Here is a 25,401-nt window from a genome sequence, read left to right as displayed (position 1 = left end):
AGAGACATGGCCTTACAAGCACACACATAGGAGTTGTTACAAACTGAGAAACCGGATGTTGCAAATCCGGAAATGAGCTCTCACAAACCCAAACTCGGGTTCTCCGGGTCCCACCCCCTGAGAGGCGCTGGCACGCCCATTCTGGGATTGACAGACATGAGATCCTGCACAGGCATGCCTGAAACATGGACTGGCGGCTCTTATACACTTAGATGTTAAGTTTCAGATGCAAACCTGGCCACCCGGAAGTGCTCTTGGGAACTATCTGTACAACAATGCACTCAAATCTAGCCAGGCGCAACCAGACAAAACACACCTCTATGCAAGAATACTAAAGATTGGGCTCTTGCGCCTTCAGCCATCAACCTGCACAACCAGACACACACTGGCACTCCCTGAACATAAGACTACAGATCCCAGACAACGCACACACCCACGGCTAGGACAGCCATGGGTGCACCTAACCAAATAAGCACTAGCAAGATCACAAACATCCCTACACATTCTCACCCGTGCACTATTGAGGAGTTACCTAGAGAAGTAGCAGATGCCATGCGCAGAGACACTCCAGTACGTGCATCACCTTGCTCATGTCAAGCGCCTCACCCGATCCAAAGTTTAACCCCACACAGGAGCACATGCACAGTATTTCCAACCTTACCTGGAGTACCTGCGATCGGTCTCGCAGCAACGCCTGCAGATGATCAGGAGCCCGGAGAGGATGACCAGGGTGCCCCCGACGAAGATGGAGAGGAGAACGAGAAGGAGAACATACCCATCTTGCTTGGCCTCCTCCGTTGGTGCGGCCTGTGGAAAAAGTGAGATGGAGACACAGTCAGTCACAAACCAAGACAGCGGGTGATGTTACTGGCGCACGTCTGCAGCAGGAAAGCTTGGTGTCAAATGTGGCGATTTCACAACAGGGCTGTGCCTCTCAAAATGCTGTAGTGCTGATGAGTAAGTCACATGTTAAGCAGGTGCCTATGAAAGGTCAAAATAGCCCCTCAAACGACAAATAAGAATTCTATGAGACCCCCATCTTTTTTTGTCAACCCGATTCAAACTCATAACCCTAACCTTATGATCGGCACCCTGAGGTTCTCCAGATGTTTTAATCTACGACTCATCTCCATTGACTAAGCTGACTAGGCTTGATGGGAGTTGTAGTCCAAAGCATCTGGACATTCAAAGGTTGCAAACCCAAGGTCTATCCCCTCCCCAAGCTACATCACAAAAGCCAGGAAAGATTTCTCCAACCTCTCACTATAAGAACTCTACCATGTGCCACAGCATAGGGACTCCTTGGCTCAAACTCGTAAATGCCTATTAAAGAGAAGGTGAATTTTCCAGGAACTTGAAGACCGGTCAACTATACTCACTTCTAAGGAATTGAGCAACTGGCCCCCAAAACCTAAATAGCTCTCCCCAATCACACAGTCCTCTCATTTCGGGGTTAAACCCAGCCCAAGATGTATCTTGCAGAAAACAATTTGATAATCGGTGTACGTGAAAATTGCAGGACTGCAATCGCCACCCTTCATAGTATGAAGTGCTGTGCACCCTTGACTCGGGGGAGACATGCGTTTGCCTACTGCTCAACCGCTCAGCTGCCTTGGAAACCGTGGACAATGCTACCATGGCTCACAAGCGGCATAAGAGAATGTACTCAAGTGGTTTAACTCCTTCCTGAAAAAGTGCTTTCAACTGGTAATACATTTGTAATTCCAAAATGCACACCAATACCAATGCCTTTTGGGCAAGGTCACAGCTCAATCCTCCCCCTCCCCACACTTTTAAAAATGTACAGGAAGCCATTTGGAGACCCAACCAGCCCCATGAACCTGTTCACCAAAATGTGGACGAGACTCAACTGTAAGGGGCCTGCAGAACCAGACATCGGGCACCTCACAGACTGTCTGCTTCGTAGTCCCAACTGGATGCCTCTTCACCTCTTGAAGTCAACTACACCAAAAAAGAATGTCCTACTTCTCTCCTCTGGCCCTCAAAAGCCCCATTTTGCCAGCTCTATGTTTGCGCTCCCAGCAGCAAGGGACACCCTGCCGTGGGCTTATGGGGACAGCAAACCTCCACATTCCCCCAACAGATTAAGAACACTGAAAAGGAACCTTATGCAAACTGCACCTTATGGAGAACCTACAAAGATGTATCCCAGAATCAGACTCTCTAACATTCTTTCAGGCATTGGTCCTCAAGACTCAACTAAAGGAAGACGCTCCCTAAAAACCACTGGGCCTCCTTAAAGGCTGCCACACACGCACCTGCCCGACTGATCTCTGGCAAGAGTTCCCCTTTCTTGGTCTCTCTCCTATTCCCTTATTATATTTAAGAAACACACTGGGTCAAACCAAGACTTGAATGCAGGCTACACCAAAGTGCCATTAGTGCATTTCACATATGCTTCTTGCCCCTTTATGAAATCCTACAAGCTCTTCTCAAGTATTGTGTTGCTTTCTTAAAATCTAAGGTCTACATGAAAATGTGAGAAAACCAGTGAGTCTGCAAAAAGGCAGCCTTCTAATGTTTACTACTGCCTGCCTTATGGTCGACCTTCAAAAGTTGAAGTTTTTAAAAAAGGCAACCCTTCTTTTGACAGTCGATTCAATCATACCTCCGGACTTGGACGCTCTTCACTTGAAGGGGGTTGCATGTTAAAAACATCCTGCCTAACCTACACAGCACTTCACCGCCACTCACCCAAGCGTTTGGAAGACACATTTGTCCATAGCAGGTGGTTCAAGTGACCCACACAAAAAGGAGCTTAGCCAAGTAACTCATATCGTCTTCATGGCATCTTAAATATTAAGACAGTTTCTCATGTTATGCTCCCGAGAATGTGGAACTCTGCAGAGACCTAAAACTACTGAACCAAAAATCAGCCTTTACTTCCAAAAACGTTTTAACCTTCCTTTCAAGCCATATTGTGATGTTCCCAAGTCCTGTATGCATGCACCATCTAGCAATCTAGTCTTAACTAACCCTTTCCCCCTGGTGCTCCGTTTCCTCCTCCCGCTACCCCTGCCCGCTCTAAAACGCCTCTCCTACAGCTGCAGTGACACATATACGACACCCTCCCGATTTAGGCGAGGAAATCCAGTTTTGTTTTTCCAGAAAAACGTTGCTATTTTTTACTTTCTCCCTCCTAAAATAATTCCAACTACAATGCAATCCAATGAGAACATTTCTCCCGCTTTTTGAGACACAAATCTCCCTCCCAGGTGCTCCAAAATGTTGGTATATATCCTGACATGCCTTGGCTTTCACATGCTCCTTATATCTTGCATACAAATTGAGGCCTCGGTTGTCCCTACCTCACGACTGTCATTTACAGACTCCCTACCCTTTACAGCCTCTTCAAGCTCCCACAGAGGAATCTGCAATCTCAAATGTAAATGCGACCCTGTGCTTTGGGACCGTACTATTAACCTATGTTATCATGTGACCAGCACAACCTCCTCAAACTCCTGCCTGGCTGGTGTGCTCTCCATCATTTTAGGCGTGGGGGGGGGGGGGGCAATGGTGTTAGCCACACCCCTCCACCCATCGCCCAAACTTCGTGGTACACCATTGTGTACCCCTGATTTGGCAGGTGCCCTTTAACTTTAGATGTCACGCGTCCCCCAAACTCCATTTTCAACAAAATTACTCTACTGTATTGGGGGCGGGGGGGTCCTAGGCCAGGTTGAATAAACACTAAAATATATTTAAAAAAATATGTCTAGAGCTGGAATTACTCTTGTCACGTATGGCCACTAAACCTCCGAACCGGACATCACCGACTCTTGACCAGCAGAGGGCAGCAACGTTTTCGAGTCTGGAGCCAAGCGTATTCGCTCTCTTAAAGAGGCATTTTCACTTCCGTGCGTGTCAAATTTGCGAGAGTCAGCCTACGCTACGGGGTTTCCCGATACCTTAAAAATTGAAGCTAAACAGACAAACATTTTCTCGCGAATCCTAGGGCGGGCACAGGCCGTGTGCAATATTTAATCAGACAGAAGGCCTTCTGGTCGCTATAACGCCAGTAGAGTCATTTCTCCATTGTTTACAAGCCTTTCAAAAGCCGACATGATTGGGCATTTTTTTGGGTCACATGACTTGTTTTATTGGATGCAGCTCAGAGCCTATTTCTCAGCAGATGGTGTCGTCGTAGCGGCGCGTGTAATCACACCGTGCTGAGCTACCGGAACTGCAGCCAGTTGGTTCAAAATGAAGATAGAACGCACATCCCTGTTAAAGGAAATCCAGTGAACAGAAAACGCACTACCTTTACACAAACAGCCATATAGTCGTAGGGCAGGCCATAGGATTTGCAGGGCCCTAGGTCTCAAAAGAGGTCTGAGCCCCTTAGCATTTGCATAAATAGTGACATGGATGAGGTTATAATAGCAAAGGTATCATGAGAAGTTAAATTACACTTTACCATGCCAGTATATGAATTATCACTGTTATTATTTACCTATGTGGAAATATTGGGAGCAAGGCTTTTTTTTTAAATAGCAGTCAGTGTGAGGTGAATACCTTGTATAGACTTGGCAGGTAAGGCATAGTGCGATGAAAGGATTTGGCCGGGAACACACACATTGGTTACGTGGATAAACTGAGCTTTGAGACCAATCTGCAATTCAGCAACTATCTCCTCCCAGGTGTAATTGATAGAAATAAATAGTTAGTAATAATATATTTTTGAAAGATTTGTTTGAAAACACCATCGGACTGTGGTAGGTATTGCAAAAAATATGGCGATTTGGTTTTATTAACTGAAGTTAACCGCTGTTTTTTTATTGTGTATATTTTGGCTATATTGTCCAAACTAGCAATATGCTAGTTTCAGAAGCCACAAAGAAGGATTCTATTATCTGTCAAAAGTAATAAACTCCAAGCAGGCTCCAAGGACATGTCAGGGCAGGGATTGGACCAGTGGTAGACAGGTCAGGCTGTGTCTACTGCAGGATTGCTTTATAGTGCAACAGAGCCTATTTAACCGATAGGTCTCCACTATTAGTGCAATTCAGCCTGCGACCCCCCCTACCTCCTATCCCAACGTGGCGTATGCCAGTGGAGACACTATCTGACCCTGCATTTAAGGACCACCTGGCTGAGAAACTAGAGGAGTATATAGAGATCAATAAGGGATCAGTAGTAAAATGGAGTACTCTCTGGGAGGCAATGAAGGTGGTGACGAGGGGAGAGGTGATTGCTGAGGCGGGTGGAATCAGGAAACAATTGAGGAGGGAACTGGAGGCCAAGGAGGAAAAGATCAAGCACCTCGAAAGCAACTCCCCCCCCACAATTGAGACAGAGAGTAAGTTGAGAGAAATTAGGGAGGAATGCAGAACAGCATGGGAAAGGCTCTCGAAGTTTGACTTCTCTACCCGCACCATGAAAGCCCATAAAGAGGCGGATAAACCAGGCAGGATACTAGCCTGGTTGTGCCGGAAGGAACATCCGAAGCAGGCCCTTACAGAGATCAGAGACGGTAACGGCACAAGCCACAAAACACAACAAGCAATAAACAAGGCCTTCACTGACTTCTATGCGGAATTATATGCTCACAGCGACCTTATACCCGAGTCAGACATAAGAGACACCCTCGAAGAAGTAGACCTACCTAAACTGGCCCCTGAGCAAAGAAATATGCTGGGAGAGGTCATTACGATCGAAGACATCACCGACGCGATTAGGTCCCTCTCCACAAGCAAGACCCCTGGAACCGATGGCCTTACCCCCGAGTTCTACAAGACATCCGAAAAGATTCTCTCTCCCATACTACACGAAGTCTACGCGGAGGCATTCGAGACAGGCACGCTGCCAGGCACCATGAGAGAGACCCTCATAGTACCGATGCTCAAGCCAGGAAAACCACCTGAAAAATGTGACTCATATCGCCCACTTGCGCTCCTAAATTATGATAGCAAAATTCTTACGACCATACTCGCTAAGAGGCTCTCAAAGGTTATAGGTTCCCTGGTACATGTGGACCAGTGTGGTTTTGTCCCTGGACGCAACACTACAGCCAATTTGAGAAGGCTTCAGCACATAATGGCACAGACAGAGGAATGCAAAGAAGACCTGGCAGTCCTCTCGCTCGATGCCATCAAGGCCTTCGACTCGATCTACTGGGAGTGGCTAACCGAAACCCTGAGAGAGTTTGGACTGGGTGAATACTTCATCCGATGGGTCAAGGTTCTTTACAGTAACCCAGTGGCAAGAGTCAAGACAGGGGGCTTGGTGTCAGGAGCCTGGGCTATTCAGAGGGGAACCAGACAAGGATGCCCGCTCTCGCCAATGCTATATATACTAGGCCTTGAACCAGTGGCAATTTATTTCAGGAAACAGCTGTTCGATGCGGGCATAAGTATTGGCGGTACGGACAACATCATTTCCTTGTACGCAGACGATGTTCTTCTATACCTTCGAGACCCCCTGATGAATGCCCCGATAGCCCTAGACATCTTAGATAATTTTTCGAGATACTCAGGCATAAAGTTCAGTCGACAGAAATCATCCGCCTTCCCTTTGGCTGGCCTTAGGAGAAAGAGTACAGAGGAGCTACCTGAGATTGGGATTCAGTGGCAATCTGAGTCCTTCCGCTATCTAGGCATCACCATAAAGCATACACCAATCTCCACTCACGAATGCAACACTGAAGCCGCATTATCGGGGGTACGGAACTCCATCAAATTCTGGTCAAAACTACCGCTATCAATGATGGGCAGAGCTGCAATATCTAAAATGATAATTTTACCTAGATTCCTTTATTACTTCATCAACATAATATACTACATTCCTCCATCCTTCTTCAGGAAGCTAGAATCCCTGATCCGAGACTTTCTTTGGGGACGAACCAGGCACAGGATTACTCTGAACATCCTCACACTTCCCTACTCCGCTGGAGGAATCCAACTACCCGATTTCCAGGGATATTATCTGGCGGCACAACTAACACATGTCGCCAAATGGCTGAGCGATGAGCCCTCGGCTGAGACGAACCTTATCTGCCAGCTGACCTCACCCCTGCATCCTAAAGAGCTAATATGGAACAACAAAATAGGGCCCCCTGCCCCGCCCATAATAGTGCAGGTGGGTCGACAGGTGTGGAAAAGGACTAGATCTATGCTGGGTTTGAAGCACCCATACTCACCCGAGATTCCCATTCTTGCTGACGTATGTGTAGCCCCCGATGACCTATCAATAATGAGAAGATGGGAGAACTGTGGTGTCTACACGTGGGGGGACATGTTCGACGAAGGGCAATTCAGAGACTTTGAATCACTACAGGGAAACGATGGGCTCGCCCCGTGCCACTACCTATGGTACCAAAAGGTTAAATTTATCGCCAAGAAGAAATGGAATGTGTGGCCTGAGCAACCCGAAACACACGCCCTGATCCAAGAGATGCACGGAGTCAGCGACGGTTGGAAACCAACATCAAGACTATATACCCAAATAAACGACCGATCGAACCCAAGAAGTACACGCTTGAAAGAGAAATGGGAATCTGACCTGGGGACCGAAATCACGGAGGGAGAATGGTCTAGAGCCCTAGAATACCCGAAGGAGATATCCAGGAACGCCAGGTTCAGGCTAATACAGCTCAATGTCTTATATAGGACCTACATGACCCCACATAGAATATCCGCCTTCAATGACAAAGTCAGCCTGATGTGCCCATGGTGCCCCTCTGACCACGCTGACATGATCCACATGTTTTGGACCTGCCCTAAATCTCAGAAACTATGGTTCGCTGCTGAACAGACGTGCAGGAAAGCTGGCCTGGAGACATATGAATGGACACCGAAAGAATGCCTCTTAGGCACCTACCCGAGGCTAAGCAAGATCAAGCACTTGATGAAACTAATGGACATAGCATGTGTGCTGATAAAAAGAACGATCGCAATGGCCTGGAAATCCCCAGCAGGCCCCAGGTACGAACCTTGGATCAGGGAGATGGAAAGATGGACGATAGCAGAAACTGGAGCATGGGAGGAGGGAAGCAATCGGGGAGGAGAAGACTCGAGCTCCACACTTGAGGCCTGGAAGATCCTTCTGAGAGACATGATCTTCTCGTCGACCTATAAACCTCCCTGAATCAACCACCCACAAATGTTGCAATGGCCAAATTTGTACACTGTCGCATCCATCCTGCACAAGCCACCCCCCCTCCGCGTACCTCAAAGACCATTCAGAGCCCAACGGAATAGAGACCGGGGTTCACCTCCACAAGCAAAGTCCACAATAACTCGGAGACCAAGAGACAGTCACTGTTATCACTTTTACTTCTTTTGTTTCTTTTCCCTTTTTTCCCTCTTGTTTGTTCCGTTCACTGTTCAATCTTACTCATAACTAATATGGCATAAGTGATATGCAATTCAGGATTGATACAAACCAGGAGTGTAATGGTCCGTAATATAACTGTAAATGTTAAATGCCAATAAAAACATTACAAAATAAATTAACCGATAGGTCTTAAGGCAGGCAAGCAGCCCTACAAGATAAGGGGCGTATCGGCCACTTTTACTCACTAGAAATTGGCAAATAATCCTCAAAAAATAAAAAGAGAGAGTAAGAATACGCAACAAAAAAATAGGAAAAAGACATGTAGAATCTTGCACCCCTGTTTTCACCCTCGCAGCACCATGGCAATGTTTGGACCAGTAGTGCATTTAATACCACAGGAAGAAACTACTATTATTACGACCCGATAGGAAGTAAACCTGTATCTTTTAAAGTGCATGAATAACTAGGTGAAAAGAAGTAAATATTACAAAATCATTTCCATTTCTTTAGTTAAAACAGATTTACTGTTTTTACTCCCTAAAAAATCATTTTACTTCCAACTTTAAAAAATAGGGAGTAAAATGCCTCCACGTCCAAATCTTATCTGGAGCGCTACAGGGAAATAAGCAATTTTGCAGGTCTTCAAATGTTAACAAAAGGACATGGCTCATGTCCTAAAAATAAAAGTGTGTGGGGTTGGGAGGATCCCACAATAATATATGCGTAGGGGCGGAGTACACAACGGCAGTTGCACTCATTCTCCTTGCCATGCGCCTCTAAATCACTGGTTGTGGCATGATTTTGGTCTCCTCTCCTTCTGGGTTCAGGATTGTTGACATGTTAGCCTGCATCTTGTAAAATTAACAAATCCTGTCGACTTTAAAATGGGAAGGGAGCCTTATTGATGGACCGCCTAGATTGGAGGGGGTAGGCAGGCCAAATCAGTTTTGCAGGAGGAGCAGGGGTATAGTGGAGTATACAGAGGGGAGCAGCTGCAAGGTTACCATATTTATATTAAGCAAATCTGGGACAAGTCTTTGCAAGACTGAACAAGTAGCCGCAGCACAGAGGACATACCTCCTTTTTCTTCCCCCAATATATATAAATGTAAGGAGCTTTTTCAAGCAACCAGAAAAGATATTTTTGAGACATGTATGCAAATGATGTGAATGATTCAAAGATATTAACATCAAAGAAAATATGTCTAGGTTCCCCATCGTTAGAAAATTGTCCCCCGGAAACAAAGAGTTACTGATCCTACAGAGTGGCAGTCACGGAGTAGTCGATGTGCTCTGAACCGCAGCTCTGTCTGCCCTGAGATACAGTAGGTGCATGGGGAGGAAGCAAAGCTTTTTAGCAAGTTTACCACGCTTCTCCCAGGGCGTCAAAGATGGCTTGGTTTACAATGTTACACAACTTTTTAAACCATTCTGGTTTGGTCAGGAGACTCGGGCACAGTTGCGGCTCAGAACAAAGAGTGAAGGTGGACCCCTGTATAGCGTGGTGAAGATCCTGGGATATTTGCACCACCGTCAATCAGACATATCCATGACATGTGTCAATCAGGGGTCCAATTCATAATGGAGGCCCACTCGCACTGGAGCAACGGGGGTAGGAGTGGAGGGGTTACCCCCCCTAATACTTTTGCATTTGCCTTTAATTATAATGTCTGCTGGTTTTTTACTAGTGAAATGGATGCCGGATGTTTGTTACCTGGCCCTTGAGCATGTTCTCTATGCATGTCTTAACGTTTCATGTTCGGGTCATTTGTGCTAGCTCTTGTCACTTTTCTCATGAGTGTGACGCAACTTTAACCACTTTTTTCCCAAACAGTGGGGCGCAGGAATAGGGTGCAAAATCGGGTAACACACACAATCAGGTACAGGAGTGGGGAAAAAAGGAGGGCTCTCCCCAAAAATGGGGACGTTTGTTAAGCTACGACAACAGACCACTGTGTAACGCTACATTTATACGCAGTTGAGCAACATAAGCTAAAGAAGAGAGTTACTTGCACGGAACTTCAGACTTCCATCCTGCTCTAGTGCCGGACCTTTATTAAAGAACATTGTGACGTCACAGCCACAATCTAAGTGTCTGAGCAGTGCAGTAGTGGAATGCAACAGCACGATAAGCACTGTTGTGGGACAAGGCACCGTATGGACAAACGCACCAAGTTATCAATAGTTGGTGGGCTAACCTGCAATCACCGCCCTTCAGTATCTGAAGTATCTCCGGGAGGGCAAAGTGCTCTGCAGGGAAGCTGCCTCCAGTTGTAATGCTTCTGTGTTAGAGATCACTTTATCGGGAGAGGCTACGCTGTCATCATGGCAATCATCAGTCAGATCACCTGGCGCTCAATGGGTACCCTCCAAATTCAGTGGAAGTCAACAAGTGGGCCATAAACCATCCATTCAGAATTGGAGCAAATGACGTCACCCAACTCTCTTCGTCAGTGTTTGGGGTCTCCACCAAGTGCATTGTTAGCTTTGGGTGAAGTTAGATGGGCCAACTGCACTAGGAAAAAGTAATAATACAAGGGCTCTGGCGTGCCCAGCAGAAGATGCACCAGGTTGGATTGGTTGTTCTGTGCATAGCCATCTATGAACGAGTTAGTGCGACAAGGTGGGAAGCCAAACATTCCCCTCTCCAATGGCTGGCTGGCTACCACCGCCTGCCATTTCTGAATGGGTCAGCTTTTCTTCAGCCATGCCACCCCCACCTCAGCCCACCACACAGTCCTCAACCAACGAGAATGCGGCTGGGTGGCCTTATGGGTGAACAGAATAGAACAGGGGCAAGGTGCTGGTCTTGGAAGCAAGACCACGCAGAGCAACAGAGGTTCAAATCCAGGATCTGCGCTTAGAAACCAAGCTCGTATCAGTATTAAGCGCGTTTAAGAAACCAATAAATAAAACAAATGGGCAGGACTAAGAGGGCTGCACAGACCATGGTTTCCACCGATGTCCCTCATCCTACCCACCAGGTCAGGTAGATTTTGGGGAATGAAGTCAAGGAGGAGATATCTTCAGAGTTAGGCAAAGTGAATACTGGGATCAGCAGGTATGTGTGCTGGGACCGATTTTTCTGGCAGGCATAGGGTGGAATAGTTTGGTAGTTCAAGACAGGAAAGTCAAGGTAATTTGCACGAAGAAGCATCAATAAATAACTGTTATTTGACAGGCTCGAGAGAAAAATACTGTATTTCCCACAGTATGCTGGAACCATAATATGTATATTTCTTTGCTACATCACCGTAAAACACTGTGGTAGTAGAACGGAAGACTTAGAACTGTAATTTGCAATTTTGTTGGCACTACATTCACCACAATGCATTGCACTGCTCTAATGGAACCACGGCAAGGCCTTGAATATTAATGTGAACTTCCTTGTCGGGGAACCCTTGGCACATTTGGGAAAGTTGCAGGAAGCATTGAAGATAATGGGGCCATGTAATGTTGCGATTAGCCTCTGCCCTGTTCATTCTGGAACATGGATTGCTTTATGCTGGGATCCTTCCCTTCCATCTCCTCCACATGCAGTCCAGGCACTTGCCAACAGTGCAAATATGTCCAAGCAGCAGCACCACAGAAAGACGCTTCACTCCAGAATGTGGCGCAGAGCAATGGAAGTGAGCTTGTGAGTCCCACATTCATGATTTAAAGAGTATGATTAAAGAATGGGATAGACAAACGGACATGGAACATCTGCAATCTAAATGTATGCCAGAGGAATATTGAAAAACCTACCCTAAGAAGATGGAAACCCAATTGTATGTGGAGAACGTTTGTGGGTTTCTCTTTGGGAACAGGAAAATTGGGAACAGGAAAATTTGAGGGAAGCATGGGCGCATATTCCTCAGCAAGATAAGAGTGTGCACTCTGCAAGAATAACAATAAGACTGCAACTTTAAACTGTGGGTGGAATGTGCCTTTTTGTCAATGGAAAAGGAATTGGTTTTTGGGTGGGTTGGAAGAACACATCCTTTGGAGCAATCAGACTCAGGTGCCTTGAAGGGCAGGAGATCTCAATTATTGGAGTTTTGGAGAAGAATCTAAAAGCACTTCGAAAAAACCAGGAATGTTATCTGTTGTGGGATTGTTACGTTGTGTATAGCAATTATTCTTTTAGGTCCCTTTTTGGTGTTATTTTAAATATATGTGCGTTGAAACAATATGGTAAGTTAGTTTTAAACCATATATATATATATATATATATATATATATATAACAATGCATTACTTACCGTAAAAGCATTTCTGATGGTTGTATCTGCTTAGATTCACATGCTGTGCATAGATCCGACATCCAGTGGTCACTGCGGAGTATTGCATTTTGTTTTTCGTAGTCGAAAAGGGACGTCGACAAGGCGTGTCTGAAATACTATCCCTATAGTGACGTGCGTTGTACCCACAATCCCTCACGCGTCGAGGTCCCTCTGTTTGTATTTTTCTGCCCTGAGGGAGCCTTCTAGACGTGAGTGAGTACAGAAAAGAGAGATATAAAAGGAAGTCTATGTTCCTTCCATCCGAGCGGGGAGGAAGGGTGGGCGCATGTGAATCTAAGCAGATACAACCATCAGAAATGCTTTTACGGTAAGTAATGCATTGTCTTCTGATGTTTGTTAATCTGCTTAGAATCAGATGCTGTGCATAGACTAGCGAGCAGTACCCGGAGTTGGCGGTGGGTTATGAGAAGGAACAGTAGAGAAAAGATGTCTTAATACTGCCTGTCCCACCTGGGAGTCAGATCTCGAGTGTGCATCTAGACAGTAGTGTTTTGTAAAGGTGTGCACAGATCTCCAGGTAGCCGCTTTGCAGATGGACTCAAGGGGAACATTTGCAATGAATGCTATGGACGCCCCCGTGCCTCGTGTAGAATGTGCTCTTGGCTTAAAGGGCAGTTGTCTCTTAGCAAGAGTATAGCAGAGAGTGATGCATTGAACAATCCATCTAGAAATAGTGGACTTTGAAACTGCATCCCCTTCTCTTCCTGCTGCCACCGAGACGAAGAACTGATTAGTCCTCCTCAGTGGTCTGGTTCTTTCCATGTAGAACATGACCGCTCTGCGCACATCTAGTGTGTGCAGAGTTTTTTCTCCCAAGTTGGAAGGATTTTGAAAGAACGTTGGCAGTTCTATAGACTGGTTTACGTGGAATTTCGAGATGAATTTCGGAGCAAACCTTGGGTGTGTGCGTAGAACCACCTTATCTCTGTGAACTGTAACGAAGGGGTCTAGAACAGAAAGAGCCTGTAGTTCACTTACTCTCCTGATGGAGGTGATAGCTATTAAAAAAGCAGTCTTAAGAGTGAGGTGTTTAAGAGATGCTTTGTGCATGGGTTCGAAAGGTGAGCCCATGAGTCTGGTAAGTACCACGTTAAGGTCCCATCCGGGAGCTGGGTCAGCTATCGGGGGGTGTATTCTCTTTATTCCCTCCATGAAGGCCTTTATAACAGGGATCTTCCACCACAACACCTTGAGTTGGGAAGTGGTGTAAGCCGAAAGTGCCGCTAGGTGGACTTTAATGGAATTGAACACTAGACCTGAATCCAATAAGTGGGTCAGGTATAGAACAATATGTGTGGGAGAGCAGTCAATCGGGTTGATGCTTTTTCCTCTGCACCAGATGATAAATCTCCTCCACTTGCTAGAATAGCAGTGGCGAGTGTTAGGTTTTCTGGCTTCCCTGAGGATGTCCATGCATCTCTGCAGGAGCTGTAGATGTCCGAATTCTATGATCTCAGGAGCCAAGCTGCTAAGTTCATGTTCTGGGGGCATGGATGCAGAGTCCTGCCCTTGTCTTGTGACAGCATGTTGTACGGGCAGGGGAGTTTCACTGGGGGAGATAGAGACATCTCCATCAAGTGAGCGAACCATGGCTGTCGGGCCCACATTGGGGCCACCAGTATCATGGTCACTTGTTCCTGGTGCATCTTGTGCACCACCTTGTTGAGAAGGGGAGTCAGGGGAAAAGCGTAAACAAATTTCCCTGACCATTGCATCGACAGACCGTTCCCCTTGGATTGGTTCTGGGGGTACCTGGAGGCATAACTTAGGCATTGTGAGTTCTCCAGGGTTGCGAATAGGTCTATTTCTGGGAATCCCCATTGTGTGAAGACGTCGAAGACGATGTCTTCGTGCAGTCGCCATTCGTACTCTTCGGGCAGGGGGAAATCTCTGCTGAGTTTGTCTGCCAGCAGATTGAGTTCCCCTGGTACATGTTGTGACAGTAGGAACATGTTTTGTTTGAGAGCCCACTTCCATATATTTTGGGCCAGTTTGGACAGTCCTGGAGAGTGGGTGCCCCCCCTGCTTGTTGATGTAGTACATGGCTGTGGTGCTGTCTGTAAGGACCAACACAGTCTTGCCTTGTAGGTGTTCCTGGAAGGCTTTTAGCGCCTTGAACACAGCTAGTAGCTCCAGTAGATTTATGTGTTTGGATGCTACGTTCGGAGTCCACACTCCGTGAGCAGTCTGATGGGATAGGTGAGTCCCCCATCCAGTGAGGGAGGCGTCTGTGGTCAGAGTGGCTTCCGCCGCGGGTGTGGCAAAGGGTTTCCCTCTTTCCAGGTTTTCCTTTGTCCACCACCGTAGCGAGAGAACCAAGGCCTGCGAGACCACCACTAGATCGTCCCATAGTCCGCTGGCCTGACACCACTGGCTGTTGAGCCACTCTTGCATTGGGCGCATGCGCAGGCGCGCGTGAGGTACCAAATAAATACACAATGCCATCATGCCTAGCAAGCGCATTGCTTTGCGTACCGTCACCTCTCGACCGGTCACATATTGAGGGATCTGAAACAGCATGTTTTGGACCCTCTCGTTGGAGGGGAAGACGAGGCCGTCCTTTGTTTGAATTAGAGCCCCTAGGAATTGTTTGATTTGGCTGGGGTCTAGGCTGGACTTCTTTTCGTTGATGGAGAAGCCCAACTGGAACAAAAGGTCTACAGTCTTTTGGGTATTGGAGAAGCATGTTTCGTAAGAATCCCCTGTTATGAGCCAGTCGTCGAGGTAAGGGTAAACTGGGATGGACAACCTGCGCAGGTGGGCCGCTGCCACTGCCAGTACCTTCGTGAATACCCTTGGTGCTGATGCTATGCCGAAGGGTAGCACTCTGAACTGGTAGTGTTTGCCCTCTATCATGAACCTGAGGTATCTTCTGTGCGCTGGCAACATTAAAATATGAAAGTATGCATCTTTCATGTCCAATGTTGTCATGTAATCTCCCTGTGATAGCAGGTGGATCACTTCCTGTAAGGTCACCATACGAAACTTCTGGGGTTTGATAAACTTGTTCGCTGGGCGCAGATCTAATACAGGGCGCATGGTTAGATCCTTTTTGGGTACAAGGAAGTACACTGAATAAATACCTTCCGTTACCTGAGATAGAGGCACGACCTCTATGGCTCCTTTTTCCAGCAGTAGTTGTACTTCTTGGAGAAGGATGGCAAGGTTTTCCGGTGTCATGCGTCGTCCCCTCGGGGGTCTGTATGTTGGGGAACTGTTGAGTTCGATGCAGTATCCGTGGGCTACGGGGGAAAGTACCCAGCGGTCTGACGTTATTCCCTCCCATGCTGGAAGAAAGGATGTTATCCGGCCCCCGACTGGTGTTGCATGGGAGGGGGCGCGAATCTTCGCGTCACTTGGTGTTGTTGGGGGCTTGGGAGCCTCTGGGGGTGGACCCCCGACCTCTCCCTTTGCCCCGGCGCTGGCCTCTTTGGCTGTACTGCCCACTATTGGTCTGGTAATTGGTGGCAGGGTACTGTTGCTGCTGATTCTGCTGTTGGCGTTGGCCACGAAAAAAGCGTTTGTTGCCATAGCCGCGTCTGGTAGTGGGCTTAGAGATCTGGTCAAGAGTTTTGATAGTATCGAACTTTTTTTTAGCCATCTCCAGAGCCTCATCCACCGCTTTCCTGAAGAGGTTTGAGTCTTCAACAGGTTTATTTATTAAAGACGCCTGTGTCTCCGGTTTGAACCCTGAGTTGCGCAGCCATACATGGCGTTTTAGGAGTATTCCCTGAACCAGGGAACGTCCCGCTGTCTCTGCGGCATCCAGAGAGTTCTTTACAATACTCTGGTTGACCTGGGTTCCTTCGCCAATAGTTGATAGCAGGCGTGTACGTAGTGGTTCCGGCGCTTCTTCGGCGTCTTTACGCAGTTGTGCCCACTGCGCGTCCGCGTAGCTAGCTAGCAAGGAATTGTTGTTCGCAATTCTAGCCGAAAAGGCAGCCAAGGATGTGACTCTCTTTGCAAGGGCATACAACCTCTTGCCCTCCTTGTCAGGTGGTGCCTCGCTGGTGGACAGCGGCACCCCTGCTCTCTTCCTTGTATTAGCTACTACCAGGGAATCCGGAATGGAATGTCCCCTGATGTACAGCGGGTCTAAGGGTGAAGGAGTGAAAAGTTTTTCAATTCTTGGATTAACTCCTCTGATTAGTGCGGGTGTGGATAGCGAAGGGATGATTCTTCTCTTCACTGAAGCGAGGAGGGGAATGGTCTGGCTGACCGGGGGTTTCTCCTTAATTACTCTTTCCACAAAGTCTATTTCGGGAGAGATCTCCCCAGTGTCCAGTTCGAAATGTGCTGCTGCTCTGCGCAACAGGGCATTAAATGTGGGCTGATCGTCAATGGGAGACATGTTTTTAACAGGTGAATTGTCAGGAGGATTTAGGTTCAGGACATCAGTGTCCGAATATACTGATGGGGATTGCCAGGGATGAGAAGGTCCTTCTCCTGGATTTTCTCCGAAGCCTTCTCCTACCATGTCTGGGCTGTCTTCCAGACCTTCCTCCTGGTTCTGTCCCTCTTCATCGTCCACAAATTGATCCTCCTCCTCCAAGTATTGTTCCTCACCAGTGAGGTCATACACATTATGGAAATCTGAGGCTGTGTCCTGCTGGGGATTGAATAGTCTCGGATATTTGGCCCTGGGGTCCTCCTGAGGCCCCTCTCTTGTTCTCTTGGGAGTAGGAGGGTTCTGGGTCTTCATAAACCTCTCCATTCTCTCCATGCAGAGATGGAGCCTTTCCATGGTTTCATGGGGTACCCCTGAGCGGTCTAGCGGGGGAAAATTAGTGTCATCTTGCTGAAAACGGCTCGACCTCTCCCACAACGTCGAGGAAAGTGTCCCGTCGCCTTCCGAAAAGCCTTCCGGTGTGCTGGGGGTCCCCCCGACTGAAGGGGGTAGTCCCTGTCTTTCTTCTGGCTTTTTCGGCGTGTCTTTCGACCTTTGCGTAGCGCTCGACGTGTCTTTCGGCGTACGCTTCTGGGCGTCGGCTACAACGATCCTCGCCAAGCTCTCTGTGACTCGTTTGTCAGCGGAGGGCTGTGGTTTCGACGTTACGGGTGTCGATCGCTCTACGGCGGCGTGCGCTCTCTGCTGGTGCGCGCCGGCCGATGGTTTGGGGGCGGCGCCCTTATTTGCCGAAAGCCCAGTCGCTGGTCGCGGCTGCGGTTGCGAGAGGGGCTTCGAACCCGAACGGTCCGAGGAGGCCGCCGGTGGAACCTGCGTCTCCTTGGGCGCTGATGCTTTCTTCGTCTTCGACGAAGAAGAGCCATGGGTTGTGTGCTTATGTGTGGTATCGTGTGCGTCAGTGTCGCCGGAGTGTTCATCCACATAAGCAGGGCGTGAGCCGAGCCCGTCGGGGCCGGGGACAGACGACGAAGAGCGCGAGCGCTCTTTAGAGGGGTGTACGACTTCCGTAGCGGAGGTCGTGTTATCACGTTCCTCGTCACTGTCAGTGGTAGCAGCGGCGGGTGAAGAATCGGCCTTCGACATAGCGTAGGCCGCCCACCTCTTGACCCTACGGTCTTTTAGAGTCTTTGGCTTAAGAAGCCGACAAGCCGTGCAACCCTCCTCCTTGTGATCGAGGGGCAAGCAGGGGTTACACCGTGAATGCTTGTCCTTCCAAGTAAACCTGCCCTTGCAAAGTGGGCAAAACCTAAAGGGTGTCCTCTCCATAGCCGAGGCAATAAATCGTGATAACGACCCCAAGGAAAAGGAAGGGGAAAAGGAAAGGCATTCTCAGAAAAGAACCAGAGATGTCCCACGACCCCACTCTCCCTACTGTATTTGGCCTGCGAGGCCAGGCCACGTGTTCGGCAACGCCGAAGGATCTCCTCCGCTCGTCCCCTCCGTCGAAGATCTTGCTCGGCGGAGACAGCTTCACAACTGCGTCGAGGGAGGGATCGATGATATAATTAAATAGGAAAACGACCAAAGGTCGAGGAGATGAAATCTGCAATGTCTCTCGAGGAGCTCCGCGTAAAGGCGACCAGTAGCTGGGCGGAAAAAAACAATCTGAGGGACCTCGACGCGTGAGGGATTGTGGGTACAACGCACGTCACTATAGGGATAGTATTTCAGACACGCCTTGTCGACGTCCCTTTTCGACTACGAAAAACAAAATGCAATACTCCGCAGTGACCACTGGATGTCGGACCTATGCACAGCATGTGATTCTAAGCAGATTAACAAACATCAGAAATATATATATATATAAATAAAAAATAAAAGGAGGGATATTTGCTGGGACTGTTAGTTCGATTGGGATGAAATATTGGGAGATTTACTGGGAATATCTGCAAGAATGTTATGGAGAAATTCTGTCAATATTCTGAGATAATTAAGATTATGTATTATATTTAAAAAATGTATATTTAAATATCTAAAATACAAATATATGTTTTAAACAAAATTTACATTTAACATATATATAAAATACATTTTAAAACATAACGTATGCATATATTTCATATTTTGAAAGATATTTCTAGGTAAGTTATTTCAGTGTGTTGAACTGTGTTTATGTGTAACATACAAATGCCTAAAGGAAAGACAATGAAATTCATCTTTTCCATCTCTAGAAACGTTACTAAACAACGGATAATCACATGTTTATTGCATCACAACTAAATGGTCACACGCGCAGGGAACCTTATGGACTTGTGGGTCTCGTAAGGTTGCGAGTCGTCTTCTAGACTGAAGGAGAGTGTTTCCAAAAAATAATGTTACGCGAGAGTCCTCCATACGCTTAGGCAGAGTGCATCCTGTGAAATGTAGTCCTCATTGAGAGGGAGGGCCTTCGCACCAAACAAAAGGTCACCCTGTGGCATGTAAGGTTGCTAGGGCATCTTCCCTAAGTAAGGCTGAGGGGATTCTAATGGTAAGAGTCGGTGGTAAGAAATTCTGGACTGTGGAAGGCAGAGTGCATTCTGGGATATGAAGAATTAAGGGGGTAGTGCTATGAACTGAGCTGTGCATTTGTGGAAAGATTGCCTTTTGGGGGCATGTGTACTATGTGATGCATTTCTAGGCATGTAGTCATGTGTGTGTTGGGTGTGGAGGATGATGGGACTTCTGAATTAAGTGAGGCAGAGTGCCTCCTGTGACATGGCCTGCTGCGGCATCTGCACTGTGGGAAGTGAGGCAGAGTGCCTCCTGTGACATGCCCTGCTGCGGCATCTGCACTATGGGATGCCTGCTGGTTTATGGAGCACCATCTCGTGGAGGCGTATTTATTAGATCAGCTGCAGTAAATTTTGGGGTATGAATTCCAGGGTGCTCAATAATACCTGGCTGTTGCTCAAATAATCCGGGGTGCTGCTAAAGGTAGGATACTATGTGAGCAACCCTTCCAGATGCGGCTCCCCAATACACCATAGTAGCCTCAGATATGCTACAGATCACCTCAAGTGCCAACCTGTCAGTTTAAACACTACCATGTCTATGTTGACAACCCAGTTCCAAACTTTCTCCCATATTGTCATGACAGTCTCAACAATGTCATCCTACTTTCTTCATTGACCCCAGACAATGGCCATGCAAGTGTCACGTTACTCCCCAGATACCGGTCTTTTAGATTTCAGCAGTGCCATGCCTGCTTTGCCCCAATTAAAAATATTGTTCTGGTAGTTCCTAAAGTGTCCAAAGAAAATAGGTCTATATTTGTGAGGGGATTGTAAAGCTGGCATAGATGTCAGATTCCCATGGCCCTCAAAAAATGATCAGTACCTTGCATTCAGGAAATGGTCTGTCCGTTTTAAAAGTGGCATGCCCGTTAACTTGATCCCCTCATCCCCACTAACTACCGACCCATCACCACGGTACCCTTCCTACTGAAAATCTTGGACAAAGTTGCCTACGTCCAGATTCAAAAATACCTAGAACTGCACAAGCTACTAGGCTCCAGACAATCAGGTTTTCGCCCACTTCACGGCACGGAAACAGCCCTTATCGATCTGAAAACCCAAATTGATGATCTTAGGGACAAGGGTAAGACAGCACTCCTCCTCTTACTCGACCTCTCCGCGGCCTTCAACCTCGTCGACCACAAGGTCCTCTGCAAACACCTTGACTCAGCTGGTCACTTCTCCCCAGAAGCTATCAAATGGATTGAGTCCTTTCTGAGCGAAAGAACCATGAGAGTCTTCTCCCCCTCAGTAGCAGCAGACCCCTCACCTATTACTTGTGGAGTCCCGCAGGGCTCATGCGTCTCCCCCACACTATATAACATCTTCACCAAACCCCTGTTCGACGATCTGGACCATCTGGGTGTCACCTACACTAACTATGCTGATGAGACTCAGATTCTCCTCCCACTTTCAGGGGATCACAGTAAGGACAGAGAGTTGGTGAATAGGGTATATCACATCATTCAGGCATGGATGGCATCGCATGGTCTATGCCTGAATGATGACAAGACAGAGCTCATCATCCTAGGTTCACCCGCTAATATCAACAAACTAGGCCTTGAATATGCCGAATTCAACATAGATGGCAATCTCATTAGAGTATCCAGGGAAGTAAAAACCCTCGGCTTTTATCTAGATGCCACTATGTCATTCACCAAACAGGTCAACTCACTAGCATCTACCACTGCATACACCTGCAAATTAATAAGGGCAGGCAGACCATTCCTATCCAATGACAGTTGCTTGATCCTGGCAAGAGCACTCATATTATCTAGGCTCGATTATTGTAATGCCCTCTATAGTGGCGCTAACAAAGCCATTATCCACAGGCTTCAAATCCTTCAAAATAATGCCTTGAGAGCTGCCCTCGGCATAAATAAGAGAGATCATATCTCCACCACCAGACGCCAACAGAAATGGCTCTCCACAGACAACAAAATCAAACTAAAGTTGGCCTCCCTAACCCATAAAGCCCTCAACAATGCCGCCCCCAGCTACCTGATGGACAAGGTAAAGAGAAAGCCCTCCATCCGACAAACAAGAACTATCAATTCCAACCGCCTGATAATCCCCAGATTCAAACTCTCCACCATTGGTGGGAACAGCTTCCCGGTGAAAGCTGCCATGCTCTGGAATTCGCTGCCACACAACCTAAGAGCTGACCAACCATACTTACACTTTAGAAAACACCTCATCAGTCACCTTAACTCCAATAACCCTTGTATGTAGATGCACTTTTCTATACCTAGGCATAGATAGTGATACCTGCTCGCGACCTCGCCCTCGCCTCTAACAGCCCTTACAGCACACATCTGTACACTTTCCTCCTGTATAGATATTGACCTTTTATGTATGAAGATTTGTATATATTCCATACCTCCTATTCCTGTAATCCTGCAATCCTGTAATCCTGAGTACCTTTTCTCAGGAGTACCCGCCTCTAACAGCCCTGTACATATTTGTATATTTACCCCTGCATAGATATCGACTTTGTATGTATGAAGATTTGTACTTTTCTTTTCTGTAATTTTGGTTATCTCTATCACTACCTCAATGTGTATATGTGTATATTTATGCAACATTGTAAGCTTCGAATTATCTTCTGCCTGCGCCCTGTTGCCCCTGGGTAAGGTGCGCCATACAAATAAATAAACAAACAAACAAGTACATGGTCATGCTGGTTTGCACACTGCCCACATAAAAAGACCATGCCAGTCACATTATACTCATTAACGTGGCACATTCACATTTCCCCCATGCCAATTTCATGCGACTCGAAGATAGTCCCAGGCCACTTTCACATGGTTAATAAAATCGCCCCATACACCTTCACGTTCGCTCCAAGATTGCTCAATGCCACTTTCGCATTACCTCAGAACATGACCCATGCCAATTACCCTGACCTCACAACTGCCCCAGGCTTTCACACGAAAGCCAAAAAGGTTCCCTAGCCCAATTGTACCGTATGCCACTGGAAGGGCGAGTTTTACACAGACCACAAAAAAATATTCCCATGTGATACTTCGCATTCCTCCCAGTAGCGCCCACTTCTCAAGAAAATAATATATTTCCAAACCCTCTCCATGGCCCACTGCACTTACCATGTTAAGGGCCAAGCACCCTACAGAAGGAAATTCCAGCAATACACATCCTCCAGGAAGGACCAGTAACGCCACTCATGTCCTATTTCCCCCATCTCTTTCTCCATAACGACTACCAAACGTCGGAACCCCATACTAATGCATCGCTGCATTAAAGAGAACTACCTTACGTTCCGCTTAAGGTATGCTCTTCAAACAAACTGAATAAAAAGCAATGAAACAAGAGTAACACAACCCAAAATTACCCAATATTTGTGTCTCGCCCATAGGGGTACCAGGTGCCTAGACCACCAACAAAACACTGTACAACAGAGACTGGTCCTTCTGCACTTCTTTCTCATAGAACCACAATCCCACATGCTCGGGCAACTAGAATCTCACCATTTTCCCTACTCACCTCTTAAGTTGAATAAGTGCGTGCTACAATCGACAAATCAAAATCTTAAACAAGAATAGGCACTATAGCCGGAAAATCAAGACGTTAACAAGAAATTGGTCTTCCGTACATCCAGTCATGTGAACCGCTGCAGGTATACAAACAGGGTGGTACCTCATAAGGATGCCCAGCTCCTCGCATACAATAATCCAAACTGGATCACAACCTTTGAAACTAAGGAGGGACTCTTTCACTACACCTGAGGTAATCCTCAAGTCCTGGCACTCTCTTGTCTTTCCCACTCCTCCCTCGCTAACTCCTCACTACTAAATTGTGTCAACATGGGGGACCTCGCTTAACGGATTGGTTATCAACCCAGTACAGCATTTGACATGGAATGGAAGGTATGACGCAATTAATGGGGCCTCCCTCGATTTAACAGCTGCCTTCGATGTCTTGGATCGAGGGCTGTTATGGCGGAAAATGGCGAGCTGGGGTTATCCGGCAGGTCTCCTTAGTTTGATAATCGCTCTTCACTCAAGAACGGTCATCCAAATTCGATTAAACAATGGGGAATAATCAAGGAAGATTCCAACTGCCGGGGGGATCAGACATGGATGTGTGGTCACTCCCTGTCCATTTAATTTACACCTGGCTGACATCAAGGATGCGCTGATTGCCCCAAAATTGGTAAATAATCGTTTTCATTGGCTCTCGTATGCTGATGATTGTTTCTGTTTGATACCACTAGAAATTGGTCTTCAGCGCCCGATTACGTCCCTCGTAACATTTATGAAAGATCATGCACTCACTGTCAATCCTATAAAAACTAAAATAATCAGATTTACAAACAGCAGAAAGAAATGCAACTTCTAAGTGGTTCATAGCCAAATCGCTGGTTCCGTGTCTGGACTCACTGATCTATTTGGGTTTCCCAGTGTATGCAAGATCTTTCTTGAATAATAGTCTTGTCTGGCTTAGTTTGATAGGTTCTCACTGAAACCAGTGATTAGATATAAGGAGGCAAAAACAGTGTCAAAGCTCCTGTATGTTATTGAGACTCTTCTGGAACACCTGTCTATTGTGGAGGAAAGAATTTGGAAACACATATTCAACATACCAACGAGCTCCCAGAGTAGCTGTGCAATATGATTTGGGTTAAGTCCCTCTAAAATCATGAGCATACTGCAGAATACTTCGCTCTTGCGTGATATCTCATCTACGGACTTTTTATTTGTAGATTTTAATTCCTTCTATGCTAGACAGTGTTGTCCCAGAATGCGAGCTTTAAAAGGACGTATGTAGTATGACATTGGATCAAATAAGCTGTTCCAAACAGGACCGGGTAGAACATCCAAGCAGGATCAAGTAGCTATTATACCGACCGGATTGGACGAAGATTTCCATTCTTATCCATCCTTGGTACACCTGAAGGAAAACTCCAAAAAAGGAGGGGCGTGTTAGCTCCGTTCTTGAGCATATACCCAGATGTTTCTCTCAACCATAAAAAAAAATGTTTAAATTGTCTTAACGTTTCACCACATGTATCCCCCATCAGATGACCCGCAACTCCAAATGTACTAAACACAAGACTCCTAACCTTTCTGTTTGTTATCAACACCCTCACTTTGCCCATTGTTGCTTTCTCAATCCTGGGTTCACCCTTAAGGTTAACTCCAGTCAGTATACACCTCCCTAAACACAGAGAATCCATACCAGCACACAGGTAATGTGTGCTTCGGGCCCACGCTCTTCAACATCACTGCTTTATGCACCCGCATTTTTTTGTTTTTACTACAGTGCCATGCACAGCAAGGCCATGATTAATGGACATGTGATCCTGTATTAGCCAATTTACCTTTCCCTTCACATTACCCCATAAGAAGGCCCAACTCTCTGCCCACACACATACCCACACAATGAACATAGAAGAACTTAAATGCTTGCATATGCACGCTTACACCCACCCGACATGTATGTACCAAATAAAATATCTACCTACTCGTAAGTCTCTGTCCTTGGCTGTCATCAGCTTTTGCACTGGCAGGTCGGGTTGCAGAAGCTGCTCCCACGTTGCTGTCAGACTTCCCTGCTGCACTGCGGTGGAAGATCAGCTCTGCCCAAAAGGGGAAACACCCTCCCAATTGTGCATCAGACTAAATGTGCTCTGAGCAAGCTGATCCAAGTTCTGTTCTACGACAGACTGAGTGAAGGAACCCCTTTCCTTGACCGTGTTGCTTTATTAAGTTCCCTGGGCGGCAGGCAATCGGGCAGACAAAGCCCCCACCTGGCCACCCTGAACTACTTCACACCCTGCATTGTGATGTACATACACCAGAACAGAGGATGGCTCAGCCCACGCACGGGGTGCGTTAGGGGGACAGCAAGCATAGTGGGCAGCACCTCTGCCCCCCTTCCCCCGTGTCGGGCCACCTCACC

At 47.0% G+C, this 25,401-nt stretch overlaps 1 protein-coding gene across 5 annotated transcripts in view; it reads right to left on the bottom strand.

Moving 5' to 3' along the window:
• The window catches only part of CBARP (CACN subunit beta associated regulatory protein), a 200,992-nt gene that overhangs the window by 84,579 nt on the left and 91,012 nt on the right, over positions 1 to 25,401 (bottom strand). For all 5 annotated transcript variants that reach the window (XM_069647211.1, XM_069647220.1, XM_069647205.1 and 2 more), the window contains exon 3: positions 662 to 807. In XM_069647211.1, coding sequence (XP_069503312.1) covers positions 662 to 807 — 146 coding nt within the window. The remainder of the gene's footprint in view (positions 1 to 661; positions 808 to 25,401) is intronic.

This window comes from Ambystoma mexicanum, chromosome 1p (genome assembly GCF_040938575.1).
Source record: "Ambystoma mexicanum isolate Mex_15411 chromosome 1p, UKY_AmexF1_1, whole genome shotgun sequence".
Taxonomy (NCBI): domain Eukaryota; kingdom Metazoa; phylum Chordata; class Amphibia; order Caudata; family Ambystomatidae; genus Ambystoma; species Ambystoma mexicanum.
This window is presented reverse-complemented; position numbering and strand designations above follow the sequence as displayed.